A 23,716-nucleotide genomic window follows, 5' to 3' on the forward strand; every position below is an offset into this window, starting at 1 on the left:
AATACTAATGGTACTAAGAGTCTACCACCCAATTCGTGTGTGTGTGTGTATGTGTGTATGTAGGGGGGGTTGGTGTCCCCACGCCAGCAATTCTCCGACACCAGCTGCGTGTCCTGCAATTCAGCTCCGTTCTGACGCTATCTACCCTGAGATCGAGTCAGATCCCACAGGGTGAGGGCTCAGTCCCACAGAGTGCCCCCCGCCTCAGACGACAACCCCAAGTCCAGGCCGTCACCTGTGCCTCTTACCGACGTGCTGTGAATGAGAGGCTCCCCTGGCCCCTCCTTGGGTTCGATTAATCTGCTAGAGCGGCTCTCAGAACTCGGGCAGCCCGTTGGCTGACCAGCTTCCGGGGTTATGATGAGAGGCTGCAGCTCAGGAACAGCCAGATGGAGGAGGTGCAGAGGGCGCGGGGTGGGGGGGGCCGGGACCTCCCGTGCCCTCTCCGGGTGCCCACCCTCCCAGCACCTCCGCGTGCTCACCGTCTTGGAAGCTCTCAGACCCCGCGGTTTGGGTTTTTGTGGAGGCTTCGTGACACGAACGTGCTGGATTAAATCATCGGCGGTTGGCTATTGAGCTCAACCTCCAGCCCCTCCCCTCCTCGGAGGCCAGGGGGCAGGACTGAAAGTTCCAACCCTCTGACCACGTGGCTGGTTCCCCTGGCAACCAGCCCCCATCCATAGGGGCTTTCCAAAAGTCACCTCACTAACCTAACAAGATACTTTTATCGCTCTCATCACTTAGGAAGTTCCAAGGGTTTTAGGAGTTCTGTGCCGGGAACAGCGGACTAAGAACACATGTTTCTTATTACAAACCAGAGTATCAGAAGCCCACATCCTGAGTCCACGGTGAGGACGAGCGAGATGAGGCCAGTAGGGTGATCGACAGTTCTCAGCCTACCCCAGAGATTCCCAGCCAAGCATCCTTCTCAACTGGGGCCGGATCATCCTCTGTGGGGGGACTGCCCTGGGCACTGTAGGATGTTAAGCAGCGTCCCTGGCCTCCACCCACCAGATGCCAGGAGCACTGTTTCTCTGGTGTTGACCTCCCAGAATGTCTTCAGACATCGTCAACATCCCCTGGAGCGAGGCGGCCCTGGTTGAGAACTCCTGGTCTGTAGTAGTAAGCTCTTAGTAACAGTTAACTGGTACCACGAATAATGTTTTGTTATCACTCACACATTCTTCATGCACACACATCTGCCTCATACGTGTGCGTGGACGTGCCCGTGCACGCATGCTGTTTAAGTAGCGCACTGCGTGAATGAGGTCCTGGGGCTGCCATCCAAATGACCACAAACTGGATGTCTCAACACAACAGGAATTTATTCTCTTACAGTCTGGAGGCCAGAAGTCCAAGATCCAGGTGTCACAGGGCCGTGTCCCTCTGACAGCTCTAGCGGAGGATTCTGCCTTGTCTCTTCCAGCTCTGGGGGCCCCAGTGTTCCTCGGCTTGTGGCCGCATCACGTCACCCCAGTCTCTGCCTCTGTCTCCACATGGCCTTCTCCTCCTCTCTCTATCTCTCCTCTGTGTGTCTCTTTTAGGGACATTTGTCACTGGATTTCAGGCCCACTCAGAGAATCTAGGATGACCTCGAGATCCTTAATGACGTCTGCAAAGACCCTTTTCCCAGTAAGGTCTCAGTCACAGTTTCCAGGCTTAGGACAGGGACATATATCTTTTTTCGTGTTGGTGGGGTCACCATTCAACCGTCTGTACTGGAGTTGCTGTTTTACTTTTGCGTTACCAGTATTCAGTTTGTGGAGCACCAGATAACACAGTGCCAGAGGCCAGGCATCCCGCAGAGAAGAAAGCAGCCCAGCTGCTGCTCCCGGAGAGTCAGGCTCTTGAGGAACGTGCCAGCTCCATGGGACAGTGGAAACTTTTTAGCAGCCACATTTAAAAAGCATAAAAAGAAATAGCCGAAATTAATTTTAATCATATCTTAAATATAACTCCATATATCTAAAATATTATCATTTCAACATGTAATCAATATTAAAAAATTATTAACGAGACATTTTACATTCCTTTTTTGTGCCCAGGCTCCGAAATCCAGTGTGTGTTTTACACTCCCTACACATCTCGATTTGTACCAGCCACGTGTCGAGTGCTCAGTAGGCACGTGGGGCCCGAGGCACCATGTGGCCAGCATGCTCATCAGCCTGTGCTTGAAATGCTCACGTGTCTTCTTACATTGCTCCTCCTGTGTACAAGCATGCACACAACTCAGTAGTAGTTGAAGTTAAACTGTATTCAATTTGGCATTCTGCCTTTTATAAATATGTTATCATGAGCATTTAATCACTTAGGTCATTAGAAATTCTCCCTCGGCTGGCCCCGTGGCTTAGCGGTTGAGTGCGCGCGCTCCGCTACTGGCAGCCCGGGTTCGGATCCCAGGCACGCACCGACGCACCGCTCCTCCGGCCATGCTGAGGCCACGTCCCACATACAGCAACTAGAAGGATGTGCAGCTATGACATACAGCTGTCTACCGGGGCTTTGGGGGAGAAAAAGGAGGAGGATTGGCAATAGATGTCAGCTCAGAGCCGGTCTTCCTCAGCAAAAAGGGGAGGATTGGCATGGATGTTAGCTCAGGGCTGATCTTCCTCACAAAAAAAAAAGAAAAAGAAATTCTCCCTAAGTTATTTATTTATTTAATTTCATTGAAGTCGTATTGGTTTATAACATTGTATAATTTCAGGTGTACATTATTATATATCAGTTTTTGTATAGAGTGTGTCATGCTCACCACCAATAGTCTAGTTTTTATCCATCACCATATAAATGTGCCCCTTTGCCCCTTTTGCCCACCCCCCAGCCCCCTCCCTCTGGTAACCACTAATCTGTTCTCTTTGTCCCTGTGTTTATCTTCCACACATGAGTGAAATCATGTGGTATTTGTCTTTCTCTGTCTGGCTTATTTCGCTTAGCATAATACCCTGAAGGTCCATCCATGTTGTTGTAAATAGGACGATTTTGTCTTTTTTTATGGCTGAGTATTCCATTGTATATAGATACCACATCTTCTTTATCCATTCATCAGTCGATGGGCCCTTGGGTTGCTTCCACATCTTGGCTATGGTGAATAATGCTGCAGTGAACACAGGGGTGCATAAGTCTCTTTGAATTGTTGATTTCATGTTCTTTGGATAATACCCAGTAGTGGGATAGCTGGATCGTATGGTATGTCTATTTTTAATTTTTTGAGGAATCTCCATACTGTTTTCCATAGTGGCTGCAGCAGTTTGCATTCCCACCAGCAGCGTATGAGGGTTCCCGTTTCTCTACATCCTCTCCAACGTTTGTTGTTTTTTGTCTTGGTGATTATAGCTGTTCTAACCGGTGCAAGGTGATATCTTATTGTAGTTTTGATTTGCATTTCCCTGATGATTAGTGATATTGAACATCTTTTCATGTGCCTGTTGGCCATCTGTGTATCTTCTTTGGAAAAATGTCTGTTCACATCCTCTGCCCATTTTTCAATCGGGTTGTTTGGTTTTTTGTTGTTGAGTTATATGAGTTCTTTGTATATTTTGGAAATTAACCTCTTGTCAGACATATGATTTGCAAATATTTTCTCCCAGTTGCTGGGTTGTCTTTTCATTTTGTTCATGGTTTCCTTTGCCTTGCAGAAGCTTTTTAGTCTGAAGTAGTCCCATTTGTTTATTTTTTCTTTTGTTTCCCTTGCTTGAGTAGACATGGTATTCGAAAAGATGCTTCTGAGACTGATGTCAAAGAGTGTATTGCCTATATTTTCTTCTAGGAGTTTTATGGTTTCAGGTTTTACATTCAAGTCTTTAATCCGTTTTAAGTTAATTTTTGTGTAGGGTGAAAGATAGTGGTCTACCTTCATTCTTTTGCATGTGGCTGTCCAGTTCTCCCAACACCATTTATTGAAGAAACTTTCCTTTCTCAATTTTATGTTCTTGCCTCATTTGTCGAAGATTATTTGTCCATAGGTGTGTGGTTTTATTTCTGGACTTTGAGTTCTGTTCCATTGATCTGTGTGTCTGTTATTGTGCCAGTACCATGCTGTTTTGATTACTATAGCTTTGTAGTACATTTTGAAGTCAGGAGGATTCTGGTTGGGATTGCATTGAATCTGTAGATTGCTTTAGGTAATATGGACATTTTAACTGTGTTTATTCTTCCAATCCATAAGTGTGGAATATATTTCCATTTCTTTATGTTGTCTTCGATTTCTTTCAATAATGTCTTATAGTTTTCAGTGTATAGGTATTTCACCTCCTTGGTTAAGTTTACGCCTAGATATTTTATTCTTTTTGTTGCAGTTATAAATGGGATTATTCTTGACTTCTCTTTCTACTAGTTCGTTATTAGTGTGTAGAAATGCAACTGACTTTTGTAGGTTGATTTTGTACCCTGAAACTTTGCTGTAGTTGTTGATTGTTTCTAATAGTTTTCTGGTGGATTCTTTAGGGTTTTCTATATATAGAATCATGTTGTCTGAAAAGAGTGAGAGTTTTATGTCTTCCTTTCCAATTTGGATTCCTTTTATTCCTTTTCTTGCCTAATTGCTCTGGCCAAAAGCTCCAGTACTATGTTGAATAGGAGTGGTGAGAGTGGGCAGCCTTGTCTTGTTCCTGTTCTCAGAGGGATGGCTTTTAGTTTTTCACCATTGAGGATGATATTAGCTGTGGGTTTGTCATATATGGGCTTTATTCTCTTGAGGTACTTTCCTTCTATACCCGTTTTATTGGGAGTTTTTATCATAAATGGATGGTGGATCTTGTCAAATGCTTTCTCTGCATCTACCGAGATGATCATATGGTTTTTATTCCTCATTCTGTTAATGTGGTGTATCACATTGATTGATTCGTGGATGTTGAACCATCCCTGCGTCCCTGGTATAAATCCCACCTGATCACGGTGTATGATCCTTTTAATGTATTGCTGTATTCGGTTTACCAATATTTTGTTGACGGTTTTTGCATCTATGTTCATCAGCAATATTCTCCTGTAATTTTCCTTCTTTGTGTTGTCCTTGTCTGGTTTTGGTATCAGGGTGATGTTGGCCTCATAGAATGAGTTAGCAAGTCTTGCACATTCTTCAATTTTTTGGAATAGTTTGAGAAGGATAGGTATTAAATCTTCTTTGAATGTTTGGTAGAATTCTCCAGAGAAGTCATCTGATCCTGGACTTTTGTTTTTGGGGAGGTTTTGATTACTGTTTCAATCTCTTTACTTGTGATTGGTCTATTCAGATTCTCTATTTCTAATTCTTTTCTTTTTTTGCTGGGAAAGATTCGCCCTGAGCTAACATCTATTGCCAATCTTCCTCTCTCTTTTTTTTTTTTCCCTCCCCAAAGCCCCAGTATGTAGTTGGATATATTCTAGCTGTAAGTCCTTCTAGTTCTGCTATGTGAGCTGCCACCACAGCATGGCTACTGACAGACGAGTGGTGTGGTTCCGCACTCGGGAACCAAACCCAGGCTGCCGAAGCAGAACATGCCGAACTTTAATCACTAGGCTGGCTGTCTCTGTTTCTTCTTGATTTAGTTTTGGGAGGTTGCATGAGTCTAAGAATTTATCCATTTCTTCTAAGAGGCTGTCCAATTTGTTGGCATATGGTTTTTCGTAGTATTCTCTTAGTCCTGTATTTATTTATTTATTTGTTTATTTATTTATTTTGTGCTGAGGAAGATTGCCCTGGGCTGACATCCGTGCCCATCTTCCTCCACTTTATATGGCATGCTGCCACAGCGTGGCCTGACAAGCGGTGCGTCAGTGTGCGCCCAGGATCCAAACCCATGAACCCTGGGCCGCCACAGCAGAGCGTGAGCCCTTAAGCGCTGTGCCGCTGGGCCGGCCCCATGGTACTCTCTCATAATCCTTTGTATTGCTGTGGTGTCTGTTGTAATTTCTCCTCTCTCATTTTTAATTTTATTTATTTGAGCCTCCTCTCTTTTTTCTTAGTGAGTCTGGCTAAGGGTTTGTCAGTTTTTTGTTTGTTTGTTTGTTTTGTGTGAGGAAGACCAGCTCTGAGCTAACATCTATTGCCAATCCTCCTCCTTTTTCCCCCAAAGCCCCAGTAGATAGTTGTGTGTCATAGCTGCACATCCTTCTAGTTGCTGTATGTGGGACGCGGCCTCTGCCTGGCGGGAGAAGCGGTGCGTGTTGGTGCGCGCCCAGGATCTGAACCCAGGCCGCCAGCAGCGGAGCGCATGCGCTTAACTGCTAAGCCACGGGGCCGGCCCCAGTTGTGTTCTGGATATCCAGAATTTGTTTGGTTTTTTTGGGGGGGGAGTTTCAGTCTCTATGATGAAGAATTCCTTCTGCTTATTAATTTTGTTCCTGAGCTCATTGAGCTGTCTTTGTTTTCTTGTAACTCATTGAGTTTCTTTATGACAGCTATTTTGAGTTCTCTGTCGTTTAGATTGTAAATTTCTGTGACTTCAGGATTGATTTCTGGAGACTTGTCGTTTTCCTTCTGCTCCGAAGTGTTACTGTAGTTCTTCATGGCGTTTGATGAATTGATCCTTTGCTGGTGCATTTGTGGTAGCATCAGGTCGCAGATTCCACCTGCCACCACTGGAGGGGAGCAGGAGCTGTGTTTTCTGATCCTGCCGCGTCTGCTGGAAGTTGTGCCAGTTGGGCTGCCCTATGGTTGTGCATTGGCTGCAGCCACTTGGCGGGTCACACACGCATGTGCGCTAGGGTCCTCTGTGTTCCGTTGGCAGGTCATTCTGGTATGGGACCACTGCACTCGGCAGGGGACCAGCAGAGCTGTTGTGCTAGGCGGGAGGGGAGGGGCGCTTTCTTTCGTGCACACAGGCCAGCTCTGCACTCATGGGCAGTTCAGCTGAGCCACTGCACTTGGTGGGGGCTCCACCACAGGGGCTGAGCTGCGGCACTCAGTGGGGAGTGGACCCATGGACAGGGCTGTCGCGGCACAGTGGGTGCTCCTGCAGGCCAGGCTACCACTCTGAAAGCGCTCGCACTCAGGCCAGGCTGCTCCCACCTCCTCTTACAGTCGCCCCAGCCGCCATGTGAGGACCCAAGACCTAGATCACTGCCACCGGAGGGGTGGGGGGGCGGAGGGGTCCACTCACCTAGTTCCACTGCCTCCCGGGAATCCAGTCCCCCCACCTTCAGACATATGGCTGCGTGGATCTCTCAGGCATATCGTTGTGCTGTGCAGGGAATCCTCTGCTGGTTAATGAATGTCCGTTTAGCTGTAACTTAGAGGGGAGAGACAAAGGGGACAACTCACTCTGCCGTGATGCTGATGTCTAAACATCATTTTAGTAGCTGGGTAATTTTTAGTAATTAATGTAACCATTTTCCTATTATTGGGTATGCCAGTCATTTCCACATGTTTTCTTACATTTATGAGTAACACGGAAGTGATCGTTGACAGATTATTACCTCTTGGATTATTATTATTATTTCTTTTTGGCAAGGAGGAGTCTCCCTGAGCTAACATCTGTTGCCAATCTTCCTCTAGTTTGTATGTGGGTCACCACCTCAGCATGGCTGACAAGTGGTGTAGGACCACGCCTGGGATCCGAACCTGTGAACCCCGGCCACTGAAGTGGAGTGTGCCAAACCCAACCACTATGCCATGGGGCTGGCCCCACCTCATGGGTTGTTTTTAAGCTGTATTCCTGGAAGTTGTACCTTGCCTTTTGCATTTGGCAGTATGTCTTGAAGAACTTGCCTTGGGCATTTTAACAGCTACATACATAGTAGTTCATAATTTATTTAGCCAACGCCTCCCACCACCACCCCGCCCCCATGAATGGCTAATTAGGTTGTTTCCAGTATTTGATTGTAATGACAAAGCTGCAGTGAACATCTCTGCATGTTTCACCATTCTTGCACGTTTCACTTGGCATACCTTTCTGCAAGAGTGACTGTAGGGTCTATTCCAGCAGCACGAGGTCAGAAACAATGTAACCCCAGGCAGAACCCAGCCAGGATACTGCCCTTCCCTTGGCCTGAGGGTACCGCCAGTCTCATGGCCAGATCCCATTAAGCCCTGCCCATCTGTCCACAGCTGGTGGTGCATGTTGGGGTGTCGGGGATGGCGACGGCAGTCACGCTGGAGAAGTGCGGGCACAACAAGGGCTACAAGGGGCTGGACAACTGCCGCTTCTGCCCCGGCTCCCAGTGCTGCGTGGAGGACGGGCCTGAAAGCATTGACTCCATCATCGACATGGACGCTGTGTGTAAGAGGGTCACTACGCTGGGCCTGGATGTGTCGGTGACCATCTCACAGGATGCTGGCAGGTAGGCCACCATGGGGCCATCTGGGGTGGGTGTGGGCAGGCTTCCCTCTTCTGCTGCCCCCGCTGGTCTACAACAAGCTGAGTGTGTTGACTTGGATCTCTTTGGGCCAAGCATTCACTTTTTTTTTTTTTTTTTTTTACTTTTTAAAACTTCATTGATTTACCACCTGATTAAAGCATGGGATATTTTAATAGTATTATCCATAATATTTTTGTGTAGAAAACTTTACACAGCATTTCATATGATAGAATTCTCACCATGCGTGATGCACAGAGCTAAGCATGTATACATACCAGGCCCCACTGATTCCGCTTCTGGAGCTCGTTGTGTGGGGCCTGCCCACTTCTCCCCACCCAGGCCCCTGGCATCTCCCCTGGACACTGCCCAGCCACCTCCGTGGCGTCCTTCCTGCCGTCTCTTCCCCAGCCCTGCCAGTCCTTCTCCCTAAGCAGTGGTTTCTATATTAGTGTCCTGTGGCTGCTGTGACAGATTACCACATGGGTGGCTTGGGACGACAGAAGTTGATTCTCTCGCAGTTGCAGAGACTCTGAGGGAGGATCTGTCCCAGGCCTCTCTCCTGGCTTCTGGTGGCTGCTGGCACCCTTGCTGCTCCTTGCCTTGTAGACGCATCCCTCCCATCTCTGCCTCCATCTCCACGTGGCCTTCTCTCTGTGTGTGTCTTCACATGGCCTTCTCATAAGGACACCTGTCTTTGGGTTTAGCACCCACCCTAGTCCAGTATGACCTCATCTTAACTAATTACATCTGCGGAAGCCCTCTATCCAAATAAAGTCACATTCTGAGGTTCCAGGTGAACTAGAATTTTGAGGAGAAACTATTCAGCCTATTACGAGGTCTTTTATAAATTCAAGTCAGATGATATCCCTTCCTTGCTTAATCCCTCCTACAGCTCCCACTGCACCAAGAATCAAATCCCAACCTCTCCCCACCACCCACAGGTTCTGTGTGGTCTGGCCCCTGCCCACCTCTCCACCCTCATCTGCCTCCACTCTCCCCTCACCCACTGCATTCCAGACACACAAACCAGCCTTCTCCTGTTCCTCAAACACACCAAGCTCTCTCTAGCCTCAGGGCCTTTGCACATGCTGTGGCACCTGCCCAGCATTCACCCCCCTCTGATAATGCCTCTTCCAGGTCTTAGCTCCAACTCGTTGCCTCCTTGGGGAGGCCTCCCCAGCCTCCCAGACAAGTTACGTCCTCTCGGTTCTATGCCCTCTCAGTACCAGGTGCCTCCATTTCTCAACCCTTCATACCCTTCTCCAGCCCAAAGGCAGCAGGTGGCAAATTCAGTTGAGTGAAAGAATGAAGGAGTGACTGAATTTACCATCAGTCTCATTTTAAAACTAATTTTAAGATAGACAGATAATTCTGGAATATATTCTTACATTCCTGTTGTGATAAATTCTTTTGCCCTCTCCTCCCCCTCATCCCTCTGTTGAATCAGAGACTTAAATTGGAGCCCTCCTGGTCCCTGCATTTCCCGTCCGTCTGCAGACCCTTGGCTCGCTGCCTTAGGGTTTGTCCTGTTGTGTTCTTACCTTGCACTGCTGACGCCCCACGTGTACACCTCACTGGGAGATACCGGGGTTTTCATTTCCACCAGCCTCGGGAGAGGGGCCATCTTCCCTCTTTCGGATTTCTAGTGAGGTTGGGGTCTTCCGGTGGATTTAGACGGAGGGGTCCTGTTGATCAGTGGACTGACTCTGACCCCTTTGTGGTCTCCCTGCCCCCACGCCCTGGGCTTAGGTACCTCTGCGACTTCACCTACTACACCTCCCTGTACCAGAGCCACGGCCGCTCGGCCTTCGTCCACGTGCCCCCCCTGGGCAAGCCGTACAACGCAGACCAGCTGGGCAGGGCGCTGAGGGCCATCATCGAGGAGATGCTGGACGTCCTGGAGCAGTCGGAAGGCAAGATCAGCTGTCGCCACAAACACTGAGAGCCACTCAGGCCTCCCCGGACCTCGTCCCACCGGGGACCCTGGGAGAGACGTCCGCGCTCGGGGCCTGGCTGGGAAGAACAAGCTCATCAGCTGGGATCGGATTTGGATCAAATGTCTTGACTTAGACCTGCTCTCCCTTTTTCTCTGCACAAGTGCTGGTGGGTGTGATGGAGGCGGCTGCAGATTGTTTCTCTATTTCCCTTTGCATCTGGGGACACGGCCACGATGGCGGGGAGGCTGGGGGTCCTGGTTTCTGCAGAGAATCCTGGTCGAGTGCGTCTCCTGCTGGGGTCCCACAGCGGGGGCCGCCTGTGCACTTTTCTAAGTCTCTGTGAAGGGATACCCGAGCTCCCTCCACCTGGGATGGGTTTTTCCCGAATTTAACAGCCTCTCAGACAGCCTCTGCCCTGATCTGTGTCCAGACAGCTTGGACAGCCTCGGAAAGGGCAGCCTTGGCGTATGGCCTGGGGTTTTTTTTCTTTCTTTCTTATTCTCTTTTTTAAAACAATAGTGCTAGTTTGGGCACCGAGTAATTTATATTTCCTTTGGTTCAAAAGCGGACTTGAGCCAACAACAAAAGTGTCTTTTATTTTTCAAAAGTGGGATGCGGCCCCTTCTGCCTCCTGACCCCAAAACTGGACCTACATCTTTGTCGTGAGGCTGACCTGGAGGTCTCCTTGCTGGGCGGGGCAGGGCCCGGCCACGGGGAGGGTGCCTGCCGCCCCGGTAGGTGGAGAGGGTGGCTGACCCTCTCAGCACCTGAGCCGCGAGCCGCGCCCGGGGGCTGCAGGAGCGGCCGCCAGCTGGAAAGCAGACCCTGCCACTGCAACGTGCACATGGATTTGTTTTTTAATGTGGAAGAATTTGTAGCGGCTGCAGGCCCGCCCCACATCTGGCCTGGACGGTCGCAGTCTTGAGCTGGGGTCAGCTGCTTCTGCTCCTTCAGGGGCCCCAAATGGGGCCTGGGGGTGGGGTTTGCCGGCTCCGTGTGTGCTGACGTGTTCCGGCGGGAGGGCAGCGGGGCTGCCAGCGGGCTTTTGTGTAGACGGTTTTTGGAGAGGCGCCCAGGACTCAGGGGTAAATTTTTATTTCCCTCCCTGGTGACTTTGAACTTACTAGCCAGAGAATGACATCCCCTAGGAGGTGACTCAGTTCAGCTGGACCTTGACACCCGTCTGTCCGAGGGAGCGGGCGGCTGCAGTTACCGTGAAGGCGGTCGAGGAGCAGGCGCGCTCTGGCAGCCGTCCTATGTTTTCTGGAGAGCGTGCGGTCCCATCGTGGAGTGTGCTGGGGTGTGAGGCCGTGTGGGACCGCGGCGGTGCCTCCCAGCGCACAGTTCTTTCTAAAACGGCTGAGCTTTTCGTCTTCTCAAACATCCACCCTCCCCTTCCTGTCCCGCTGGCCGGGGTGGTCCTGGCTCTACTGAGCTGCTGTGTTACTTGGGACATGGGTTGATGGGTTTCTGAGTTAAACGCGGTTTCTGAGTCCTGGGCTTTCTCCGGAGGGAAAGTGAGTGCAGGTGGGTGGCTTGGGGTCAGCACTGGGCAGTGGGTGTGGACAGTGGCCAGCAGGTTGAAATGATCTGGACTCTGCTCCCCTCTCCGGGCCAGCCCTCGCTCTGCCAGAGGTGCCCCTCCAGGTCTCCAGTCCAGGCTTGCAGCCTCCAGAGAAATCCCGAGTGTGGGACGTCCTTGCGTCCACTCACTCAGCCAGCTTCTGCGAGCAGAGGTTGTGACTCTTTTGAATGTGAGGAGCTCAAGGCCAGGGGTCCCCCAGAGGTCTTATTCAGCACAACATCAAGCCCAGTGTAGCTCTGTTTCCCAAAGATCTGATCTGCAGGGCTCTGAGGAGAAAATGGGTCGAGGCAAGATGAAGGGCAGAGGGCTGGAGGTGAGCCAGGTCTGAGCTCAGCCGGGCAGCCCCTGGAACCCAGACACACCACCCTCAAATTCCACATTTCATCTTTCTTTTGTCCTCGTCTCGCTTCTCTGTTTAAAGCACCATGTGAGTTAGCAACTTAGAGATATAACTTATTGTCCGGCCATTGTCGAGTGTGTGTGTGTCATTTTTGTGTTCCTGCAATGGTTTCAGATTTCCTCATCGAGTCCAGCTGGAATCCTGTCTTTGTCCACAATGCAGAGCATTTAGCTCATTTTTATTTAATCAGACAGCCATTAAACATTTCACTTGCTCCCTGCCAGCTTTGTATTTTTCTCTTTTAAATTTTTTTATCTTTTTCTTTTGGGAGAACTCATCCATTCACTCCATGGCGTGTCTGTCTGCATTTGTTGGGTCTCAGACTAAAATGTCCTTGTGTGTGGAGGGGGGACCAAGTCCCATTCCTTCTCCCTTGTCATTTTCAGAGTCTCGGAGCAGCGAGCGCAGAATGGGGCAGAAGGGATGGGTCTGTGAAGTGGGTGTGGCGTGGCAGGTGTGGAGGAGAGCAATGCCAGAAGTGGGGGCAGCGAGTGGTTACGGTGGAAAGATGGGCTGAGAGATGTGATGGGAAGGCTGGAGGGGCGAACATGAGAGGGGATGTGGGAGGGGTCTTGTAGGAGAGAGGAGGGGGATCCCTCCCTGCTGGGATGGGGAATAAGGGGCAGGGACAGTGATCTAGGTGTCTGGTGATGGCATCTCCTTTAAGATGCTGGAGCCTCTGTACCTTGTGTGTTTCTTCTTCTCCAGCTCCCGTGGCTCCCCTCCCCACCAAAAAGCAGATCAGTGGTATGTGCATGAGGATGTGGCTTGAAAAAGAAATAAGAGTGGACAGAAAGAAAGGTGGGAAGAAGCAGGAATTCGAGTTGGTGGACGGGGCTTGGTGCCGCCTGGCCCAAGCAAGGAACAGCCACCAGGAGACAGGGCCAGGCGGGGGCAGGAATCACGGCTTCCCAATCGGTGCTAGGTCTTTGGGAAGATGTCAGAATTTAATCATTTCAGCCAGGAAAATAGTTTTCAGCTGCTCTATTCTTTGCTGGCATGGAAACTTCTAGAACAGAAAGGGCCTGCTCAGGGGGATGGCTGGAAAAGTAGATTCGAGATGCCTTTTTGTCATCGTAGAAGTTTCTTCCAGGAAGCCAGGCCGGCTGGTGTGTGTGCACACGTGCACGCCTGTGCCCCCCGGGTGACCAGGCGGGGAGGGCGGCTGCCCGTGGAAATCTGCCCACTACACTGGCCTCTTTTTTTGCTGCCGCTGTCTAGACTGTTGACCTTTGACCTCTGCACCCCTTGGAGTGTCTGAACCCAGAAGTCCCCATCAGGGATGGTGGGACAAAGCCCCATTCTTCTCTGAGGGCCCAGCCTCCACCCCTAGACTGTGGGGAGCCCTCGGGAGCCTGCAGCCAGCGTAGGGCACTGGTGGCAGGGGCACAGGCAGAGGCAGGCCACCTCATGCCAGGTCGTGCCCCTGGTCATGAATCCCACGGCATCCACGGACTTGGAGGCACCAAAAAGGGCTTTGTGTTTATATCCTAGATTAAATTTCCTTTCTCCAGGCACAGGTGCCTCATAAGGGCCTGGGCTGTGGCGGAAGGGAACACATTTCTCTTTTTGCAGTGACGAGGCACATTGGAGGACGGGGTCCCCTTCAGACCCAGGGCAGAATGGCTATTTGGGAAGAGGGGGCATTTGCTGACTCAACATCTTGAAAGTTAATTCCTGGATGGACGCTGAACATGCCGGCCCAGAAACTCAGTCCTCTGGTTTGGAGGCAGTTGTCACAAGCCGAGTGTCGGGGTCTCCCAGGCCTCGAGGGGCTCCTGTCCAGCCCTGAGCTGCTCCCCCGACAAAAATCGTTTCTCCTCGTCTCTGCTCACCCGAGCCTTCCTTTCAGCTGCCCAGGGACCCACAGAAGTGCCTGCCGCTCCAGGACACGTGGGCCCAGAGAGAGGGGACAGGACGGGCAGAGAAGCCAGTGTCGGCTCCCGGAGGTGGCCCTGGTCCCACTGCCCAGGCCTGGCTCACCCGAGCCGTTCTCGGGGTGAGCCTGGGGCCAGGGCCCCTGTGTCCTGCACACTCTCTGGGGCACATCCCAGAGGAGCCGGGGTGGAATTGCTCTCTGCCCCCGAGGCCTGCGGTGTCCCCGCATCCCCAGGAGGCCCCGTCTGGGGCCTGGGAAGCGGAATGGCTTTCTGCCTGCCCCGGGGTCCCTGCCGTGTTTCCGGGGCTCCCCCACCAGCTCAGGTTTCTATCTGGTCCTAAATCTCTCTAGGGAAAGCCTCTCCTGCCGGAGGTGGCTGTGGCTTCTGTCCCCAGAGGTGGCCCGGCCCCTGCAGCCTCAGGTGGCTCCTTGCTGGGCCCCAGAAGTCCCGTGAGTGCCTTGTCTGCAGCCCCCGTGCCTGGGGCCCCAGGCCGGAGCGGGGTCTGCTGCGCTTTGCTGGGGGCTGGGCTCTGGGAGACCCCAAACTGGACACCCCAGAAAGCAAATAAAACAGTTCAAATATGGGGTTTCTTGCGTGTCTTTGTGAGAAGTTGGCGTCCACCAGGGTCATCCTCAGCCTGGGGTCGTCGGCAGGCAGAGGGGCCCCGAATGACCGAGATCTCCATCCTCGGTGTGACCTGGGCTTGGTCTGTGGTGGCTGCCGTGCGTGTGCCGAATGAAGAAGGACGGGAGGATTTCCGCACTGAGCGCGCTCCCTCCTCACAGCCCACTGCCTTTGTTCTGATGCACAGAGAGGTTGAGTAACTTGCCTGTGGTCACACAGCAAGGGGGTGGGCGCTGGGAATTGAATCATCATCGTGTTGACCCCCAGTGTGTGCAGAATTCCCCCTCACACGACCCTGTGAGAAACTGAGGCTTTGGGGAAACTGAGGCTCTGCCAGTTGAAGCCCCTTGTGCCACATGTCACAGCCATGGAGAGGAGGGGCGAGGCGGTGAACCCAGGGCGGCTCCTCTGCAGCTGAGCAGCCTGGAGACTGGACACAGGACTCAGTCATTCCCCTGTGTCAGTCCTCAGTGTGAATGAGGACACTCCAGGGTCAGTGGCTTTCAAAGAATAAACCTTTGAAACCACAGGGGCTTCAGCAAGAAGGAAAATGTCTTGGGGAACGTGGGTCCCAGGGAGGAGGTGCTTCCTCGAGGTCCCAGGGATCCAGGGTCCTGGCACCCCCAGAGGAGGTGTCCATGGCTCCGTGGCGTTGCTCCCAAGGCCAGCTCTTTCTGTGGCCCCGGGTGTGGGCCGCAGTCCCAGGTGGACCTTCTAGATGCTCCTGTGGCTGCTGGAAGGGGCGGTGGCATTCTGTGTCCCTTTTAGATGGAAATCCTTTTCACAAATCCTGGAAACCTCCCCTCGCCCCCTTGACTGGAAGGGAACCCCTGCCTCCTTCTGGCTACTCTGCCCAGAGGAAAGCCTTCTGACCACAGCTGCACCCCGGAAGTTGCAGGCCAGGAGGCGAGGCCGTGTGGGGAGGGGAGTGGGTGATCCAGGTGGAGGGGGGTGTGGATGGGTGTGGGAGAGGTGCAGGGCCTCGAGGCCTGAGGAGGGGTCAGGGTGTTATTCTAAGGGCCATGAGAAGCCAGGGTGGGGAGGGGGAGACGCCCTGAGCCCCACTTTGCTTCCTTGAGCCTCAGTTTCCCCATACTCATGGGACTTTTGTGAGAATTCAGTGAGATTCTGTTTTTACAGCTCTTAACTGGGTGCCTGGCACATAGAAGTTGCTTAATAAATACAATTATTATGACTTCCTCCTCCAGGAAGCCCTCCTGGCTGTCCAGGCCCCTCCTCTGGTTCCCACAGGTGCCTGGGCAGCCCCCCCTCACATACTCTGGGTAGTAACCAACTGGTTTCATGGGATCTGGGGAGGGCGAGCGGGTCTGCCTGGGGTCCCTTGCGTCCCCTGCACCCAGCGCAGCGCTGGGCGCATAATGGGCGTGCAATAAACTACAGAAGGAAGGAAAGTGCTGAGTGCTGGGTGTTCCGTCCTGAGGCCAGCAGGGGGCGCGGGGAGGTGCCCGAGGCTCCCGGAGCGGAAGACCCGCTCCGCCTGCAGCTGCGGCCCCCGCGGCGCCTCTTCCCCGCCCCTAGAGGCTCATCTCTCAGTGGCTGCACCAGGCGCGGATGAAGTGCCTCACGAGTGCTGGGTTTAGGGGCTGAGGACACAGCAGGGACCCAGCAGCGCCCAGGCTGGGAGTAGAGAGCAGAGCTGCCAGCTGTGATGGGGGCCGCGCAGGTGGCCGAAAGCTCCAAGGCAGATGCGAGGAGGTTTATTCGAGGGTAAGGCTTGGAGAGGCGTGCTTGGCCCCCTTCAGCGGTTTCCCTCAGCGCTAGCCTGGGCATTCTCAGCCCCACTCGGGGTGAGGGTCTCCACCCTTCCAGTCCACATCCCTTTCAGTGATCTGCCTGGGCCACTCCGCCCTTCTCACACCTTCAGTGGCTCTCTTTTGCCCACAGGAGAAAACCAGACTCCCCTGCTGGGCGTTTGAACCCCTGTTCCCTTGTCTCTACTGACCCCAGGCTGTCTCCTCTGCCTGGAAGCCCCTCTCCCCCATTTTATGCTTGGAGAACTCCTATGCATCCCTCAAAACTCAAAGTTGGGGGGAAGATGCTGAGGTCATTTTGGGGCACATTGAGTGTGGCAGGCCTGGGTCGGGGTAAGGGGGGCAAAGTACCGTCCCGGAAATCCCAAAGGAGTCCATCCCCCACCCCCTCTTCAACTTTCCTACCCGCTCCTTCCTGCACTGGCGGCTTGCCACGAGACATTAAGCAGTTTCTGCAAGGAGTGCCTGAGACTTGCCCGGACTTGTCCGAGTCCCCCGGAAGGGGGGAGGGGCTGGCTCAGGCTGCCCCCCCCCCCTCGTGCTGATGGGGATGGGAGTGGGGAAGCTGAGACAGACAGAGACAGGAGACTGAAAAGCAGGAATGCAGAGAGCAAGGGAGAGACAGACAGACAGGCAAAGTGAGAAAAAGTGGAAACTTTCTAGATGTGTTCTCTTCCAAGATCCCGTGTTTAGCGTGAGGACTCCGAGGGGCAGAGAGGCCCCCAGCCAGTCCAGGGTGAGGATTTGAGATGTTAGGTGACCCGGGCTCCGGGCTGTGTGACGCATGCACAGGGCTGCCCCGCTCTGGGCCTCAGTTTCCCCCTGTGACAGGGAGCTGACCCCCGCACCCACCTGCCAGGGCGGTGTGTCCATGCTCAGCCAGAGCCTGGCACACAGCATGCGCTTCATAAATGCGCGCTGTGGTCAGTGGAACCATTACAGAAGCGCGCGTGCCAGCCGGGGCGCTGGGGCGGGGTGTGCGGAGGCGGGGGGAGGCTGGCGGTCACCCGGCGGACGCCTTCCGGGCAGCGACCACGTGGGGCCCTGAAGCCTGACGCCTCAGCTGACCCACTTCCTGCCCGGCCAGGCTGTCGGGTGGCCGTCCCCCCCGCGGCCGGGAACCCGCACGGCCGGTCCCAGGGGCTGAGCCGACCGCTTCCGCCCCCCGCAGCCGGCCCTGCTGACTCACTGGGCCGCCCCCACCCGCCGCCACTGAGCGCCGATGGGGGAGCCCCGAGCCCAGACCGCGGGGAGGTCGCCCCGGAGGAGGGCGTGCCGCAGCCTGCACCGCCTGGCAAAGGAAAAGCATCATTGACAAGGGAAACTGGAACAGTTGGAGGGGTTTTGGTATGTTACACTCAATAACAATGGCAAACTGTGGACACCATTAAATCCATAAAAAAATGGAAAAGACAAGCCAGGGACTGAGGGAAGATATATGCAATGCGTTTAATTGATCGAGGAATAGCTTCCAGAACATACGAAGGCCTCCCAGACACAATAGACGGAAGGAAAAAACACCAGACAGAAAAATGGACAAACGGCGTGGTTTTCTGGGGCTGCCGTTGCAATAACTGTGAACTAGGGGGCTTAAAACAGCAGAAATGTATTCTCTCACGGTTCTGGAGGCCAGAAGTCCGCAGTGAAGTTGTCAACGGGGCTGGACACTGTGAGGCAGAATTGGTCCCAGCCCTCTCTGCCGGCTTCCGGTGGCTTCTGGCAGTTTGTCACCCCTGGTGTCCTCCACTTGTGGCTGCGTCACTCCAATCTCTGCTTCTGTCTCCACACAGCCTTCTTATAAGGACACCAGTCATTGGATTTAGGGCCCTCTCAAGTGTGACCTCATCTTAACGTAAATAATTACATCTGCAAAGACCCTAAAGGTCGAAATCTGAGGTTCCGGGTGGACATGAATTTGGGAACGCACTATTCAACGCCGTACGGGCACGAACAGGCAATTCAGAGAAGACGAACCTGGCACAACCAATAAATACAAACTCAACCTGAGCTGTCAAGGAACGAAAATCACTCTGAGACCCCTCTTCACCCCTAGGGAGGTGTGCAGGCAGGGGCTGGGGCAGTGAGGTGGCTGTGAGCACACTGGTGATGGACGTGGGAATTGGTCTGACCGTGTTGCAGAACAATTTGGCCATGCGAGTGCAGTTGAGGATGGCTGGACCCTCCCACCTGGCCATTCTGCTCCTGGTCTGAACCCCAGAGAGACCCAATGTGCATGTCTTCCTGATAGCATGGTTCATAATAATGAGGAGCTGGAGCCCAGAGAAATGTCAGGGTATGGTTGTACCAAGGAGTACTATACAGCAGTGAAAAGGGATGAGCCAGACTTGCTGGCAAAAATCCCCAAACCAGAACATTGAGTGAAAATAAGCAGGTTGCAGAAGGGAACAGAGAGTGTGATAATGTTTTTATAATTTTTTTTATTTAAATTTTTGTATTGTGGTGAAATATATATATATACACCAGAAAATTTGCCATTTTAACCATTTTTAAGTGTACCATTCAGTGGCATTAAGTACATTCACAGTGTTGAGCACACACACAATACATTACCACTATCTACTTCCAAAACTTTTCCATCACCCCCAAATAGAAACTCTGTAACCATTGGGCAATAAATTCCTCATTCCTTTCCCTCCTCCAACAGCCCCTGGCAACCCCTAATCTACTTTCTGTCTCTGAATTTGCATTTTCAAGCATTTCATGTAAGTGGAATCATATAATGTTTGTCTGTGTCTGGCTTCTCTCTCTCAGCATGATGTTTTCAAGGTTCATCCACATTGTAGCGTGTCAGAGCTTCATTCCTATTTATGGCTGAGTAATATTCCACTGTGTGGATTGACCACATTGTGTTCATCCGTTCATTTGCTGATGGACACTTGGGCTCTTTCCACCTCTTGGCGACTGTGAACAGTGCTGCTGTGAATTGTTGGTGTACAAGCTCAGCTCGAGTCCCTGCTTTGAATTCTTTTAGATATGTAACCAGAAGTGGAATTGCTGGATCATGTGGTCATTCTACGTTTAGCTTTTTGAGGAACTACCAAACTGTTTTCCACAGCAGCTGCGCCATTTCACAGTCCCGCCGGGGGTGCAAGAGGGTTCCAATTTCTCCACACCAACACTTGCTATCTTGATAACAGCCATGCTAATGGATGTGAAGTGGTATCTCATTGTAGTTTTCATTTGCTTTTCTCTAATGACCAGTGATGTTGAGCCTCTTTTCATGTGCTTATTGGCCATATGCCTATCTTCCTTGGAGAAACATCTGTTCAAGTCCTTTGCCCATTTTTGAATTGGGTTGCTTGACTTTTTGTTGTTGAGTTGTAAGAGTTCTTTATATAGTCTGGATATTAAACCCTCATGAGATATATGATTTGCAAATATTTTCTAGCTTTCTTGTGAATGGGGTTTTCTATACATAGGGTCATGTCATCTGCAAATAAAGATAGTCTTACTTCTTCCTTTCCAATAGATGCCTTTTTTTTTTTTGTCTACTTGCTTTGGTCAGCACTTCCAGTGTGATGCTGAATAGCAGTGGTGAAGGTGTGCATTCTTGTCTTGTTCCTAACCCCGAGCCCAGGGCAAGCTTTCAGCCTCTCACCATTGAGTATGAAGTTAGTTGTGAGTATTTCATCCACGTCCTCTATCAGGTGTAAGAAGTTCCTTCTATTCTTAGTTTTATGAGAGTTTTTATCATAAAACAATATTGGATTTTGTCAAATGCCGTTAATGCATCAACTGAGATGCTCGTGTGTTTTTTTTGTCTTCCTTCTATTACTATGATGTGTTATGTTGATTAGTTTTCTTACGTTGACCTCGCTTGCGTTCCTGGGATCAGTCCCACTTGGTTATGGTTGGTAATCCTTTTACCACGCTTTGGATTCAGTTGCTAGCAGTTAGCTCAGGAATTTCGCATCTGTGTTCATATGGGTGTTGATCTGTGTCTTAGGAAAAGCCTCCGTCCTCCTGCATCCCTTTTTCATGGCACTGCCGCACTCACAGCGCTGCTGGCACAGAACAGCACTGTGTTTGCCCCGCAACAAGCAGTTCTCTGCGACGTCAGCTAGGTGTCTGGCAGCTTAACTCAATTCTAACACGATCTAACTGGAGACAGCGTCAGATCCCCGGATTAAGGGCTCAGTCCTACAAGACTGCCCCCCCTTCAGATGCCAGTGACAAGTTCAGGTCGTCAGCTGTGCTTCTGACCCATCACCTGTAAATCAGGAGGTCCCAGGGCACCCTCTTTGGGTTCAATTAATTTGCTAGAGCGGCTCACAGAACTCAGGACAACAGTTTATTTACTGTTTACCTGTTTATTACAAAAGGGTCTGATGGAGGATGTGGATGAAGATCCAGATGGGAGAGGTGTGTGGAGCAAGGTCTGTGGGAAGGGGTGGAGGCTTCTGTGCCCAATCCCAGCGCCCCCACATGTTCACCAGCCCAGAAGCTGCTCACGTAGGCGTGATCAGTCATTAACTCCATTTCCAGCCCCTCTCCCCTCTCTGGAGGATGGGGGGCAGGGCTGAAAATCCCGGACTTCTCACCATGGCTTGGTCTTTCTGGACACCAGCCCCCATCCAGGAGTCACCCCATTAGAACAAAAGACACTCCTATCACCCACGGAATTTCAGGCCTTAGGAGCTCTGCCAGGAATCGGGATCCAAGGCCAAATGTTAGAACAGAAGATGCTCCTGGTGCTCTTATCACGGGGAATTCTACGGGTTTCAGGAGCTCTGTGCCGGGCACTGGGGCAGAGCCAACATCTATTTTCTATGCCCTCCCCGTCTGTGACTGTCTCTTCTTGTGGCACCTCTGTCCGTCTGTCTGCCACCAGGGTAATCCTGGCCTTTAGAAGTGCCTCGTCCTGGTCTTTGGAAAAGTTAGGTAGGAATTGGTGTTAATTATTCTATAAATGTTTAGTAGAATTCACTGCTACGGCTGTCTGGTCCTAGACTTTTCTTTGTTGGAAGGTTTTTAATTACTGATTCCATCCCTTTATTTGTTATAGGTCTATTGAGATTTTCTGTTTTCTCCTGAGGAAATTTAGGTAATTTGTGTGTTTCTAGGCATTTGTCCATTTCTTCTAGGTTATCTAATTTGGTGTATAATTTGTTATAGTATTCTCTTATTATCTTTTTTATTTCTATACAGTCAGCAGTAATGTCCCCATTTTTATTTCTGATTAGTTATTTGTATCTTCTCTTTTTTCTTTGTCAGTCTAGCTAAAAGTTTGTTGATTTGTTGATCTTTTCAAAGAAGCAACTTTTGGTTTCATTGATTCCAATGATTCTATTATTTCTCTAGTCTCTATTTTATTTATCTTTGCTCTAATCTTTCTTTCCTTCCTTCTACTAGCTGTGATTTTAGTTTACTCTTTTCTTCTACTTCCTTGAAGTGTAAAGTTAGGTTATTGATTTGAGATCTTTCTTTTTCAAAGTAGCCACTTACAGTGGTCAGTTTCCCCATGCACACTGCCTTTGCCACATCCCATCACTGTTAGTATGTTGGGTTTTTGTTTTCATCCATCTCTGAGTATTTTCCAACTTCCTTTGTGATTTCTACTTTGACGCACTGATGCTTTGAGTGTGTTGTTTAATATCCACATATTTGTAAGCGTTCCAGTTTTCCTTCTGTTACTGATTTCTAGCTTCATTCCATTGTAGTTGAAGATACTTTGTATGATCTCAATCTTTTTAAATTTATTGAGACTTGTTTTTGTGCCTAACATATGGTCTACACTGGAGGATGTTCTATGTGCACTTGATACAAATGTGTATTCTGCTGTTGTTGAATGGAGTGTTCTTTATATGTCTGTTAGGTCTAGTTGGTTTATAGTACTTTATAATACTTTATGTACTTAAATCCTTTATATACTTAATCTTCTGTCTGGATGTTCTGTCCATTATTAAGAGTGGGGTATTGAGGTCTCTAACTGTTATTGTAAACCTATTTATTTCTCCCTTCAATTCTGCAGTGTTTGCCCACTGGATCTGGGCTCTGTTATTTGATGCATATATGTTTACATACAGTTTTGAGTTACTGTCTGGTGTTCTGCCTGTGGGACTCCTTTTAGCATTTCTTGCAGGGAAGATATAATGGCAACAAACTCCCTCAGCTTTTGTGTGTCTGAGAATGTCTTGATTTCTCCCTCATTTTTGAAGAGCAGCTTTGCTGGATATAGAATTCTTGGTCAACAGTTTTTTTCCTTTTTCTTTCTTTCTCTCTCTCCCCCCTCCCCCCCTCCCCCTCCCCCCTCCCCCTCTCCCCTCCCCCTCTCCCCTCCCCCTCCCCTTCTCCCCCCTCCCCCCCTCTCTCTCCCCCCTCCCTCCTCCTCTCTCTCCCCCTCCCCCCCTCTCTCCCCCCTCCCCCCTCTCTCCCCCCCCCACCTCCCCCCTCTCTCCCCCCCTCTCCCTGCTCTCTCTCCCCCTCTCTCCCTCCCTCCCTTCCCTTCCTTCCCTTCCTTTCTTTCCTTCTTTCTTTCTTTTTCTTTCTTTCTGCCAAGTAATATTCGCCCTGAGCTAATAACTGTTGCCAGTCTTCCTCTTTGTTTTTTTTGCTTGAGGAAGATCAGCCCTGAGCTAACATCTGTGCCAGTCTTCCTCTATTTTGTATGTGGGACGCCACCACAGCATGGCTGACGAGTGGTGTAGGTCCATGCCCAGGATCCGAACCCACAAACCCAGGCTGTCAAAGCAGAGTGTGCAAACTTAACCAGTACGCCACAGGGCTGGTCCCAGCGGTTTCTTTTCCCTCAGCGCTTTATGTCATCCCACTGCCTGCTGTCTTCCAGGGTTTCTGACTGGCTGCTAACCTGAGTGAGGACAGCTTGTACAGGATGAGTAGCTTTCTCTTGCTGCTTTCAAGTTCCCCTCTTTCTCTTTGGCTTTCAACAGTTTGGTTACATTGTGTCGCAGTGTGGGTCTCATTAAGTACATTCTACTTGGAGGTCATTGAGCTGCTTAGATGTGTAGATTTATACCTTTCCGCAAATTTGGGAAGTTTTTGGCCATTATTTCTTCAAATATTCTTTCTACCCCCTCTCCTTCTCCTCCTTCTGGACCCCATGACGTGTGTGTTGGTGCTCTTGTTGGTGTCCCATGGGTCCTTTACACTCAGTGCACTTCTCTTCTGTCTTTTTTCTTTCTGCTCTTCAGACTGAATAATTTCAATTGTCCTCTCTCCGTGTTTGCTGATTCTCTCTTCTGCCTGCTCAAATCCTCTGTTGG

The 23,716-nt window shown here is 50.8% G+C and overlaps 1 protein-coding gene across 7 annotated transcripts in view; it reads left to right on the top strand.

The window, feature by feature from the left end:
* PGPEP1 (pyroglutamyl-peptidase I) overlaps positions 1-10,343 on the top strand; it is a 29,250-nt gene extending 18,907 nt beyond the window's left edge. For 5 of the 7 annotated variants that reach the window (XM_058563778.1, XM_058563772.1, XM_058563773.1 and 2 more), the window contains 2 exons: positions 8,024-8,256; positions 10,024-10,343. In XM_058563778.1, coding sequence (XP_058419761.1) covers positions 8,051-8,256; positions 10,024-10,216 — 399 coding nt within the window. In that variant the 5' untranslated portion in view covers positions 8,024-8,050 and the 3' untranslated portion in view covers positions 10,217-10,343. Of the gene's footprint in view, positions 1-744; positions 849-8,023; positions 8,257-10,023 lie in introns of all 7 variants that reach the window. The other 2 variants (XM_058563774.1, XM_058563775.1) reach the window with 2 other exon arrangements.
* The last annotated feature ends 13,373 nt before the right edge of the window (positions 10,344-23,716 follow it).

This window comes from Diceros bicornis, chromosome 20, assembly GCF_020826845.1.
Source record: "Diceros bicornis minor isolate mBicDic1 chromosome 20, mDicBic1.mat.cur, whole genome shotgun sequence".
Lineage (NCBI taxonomy): Eukaryota > Metazoa > Chordata > Mammalia > Perissodactyla > Rhinocerotidae > Diceros > Diceros bicornis.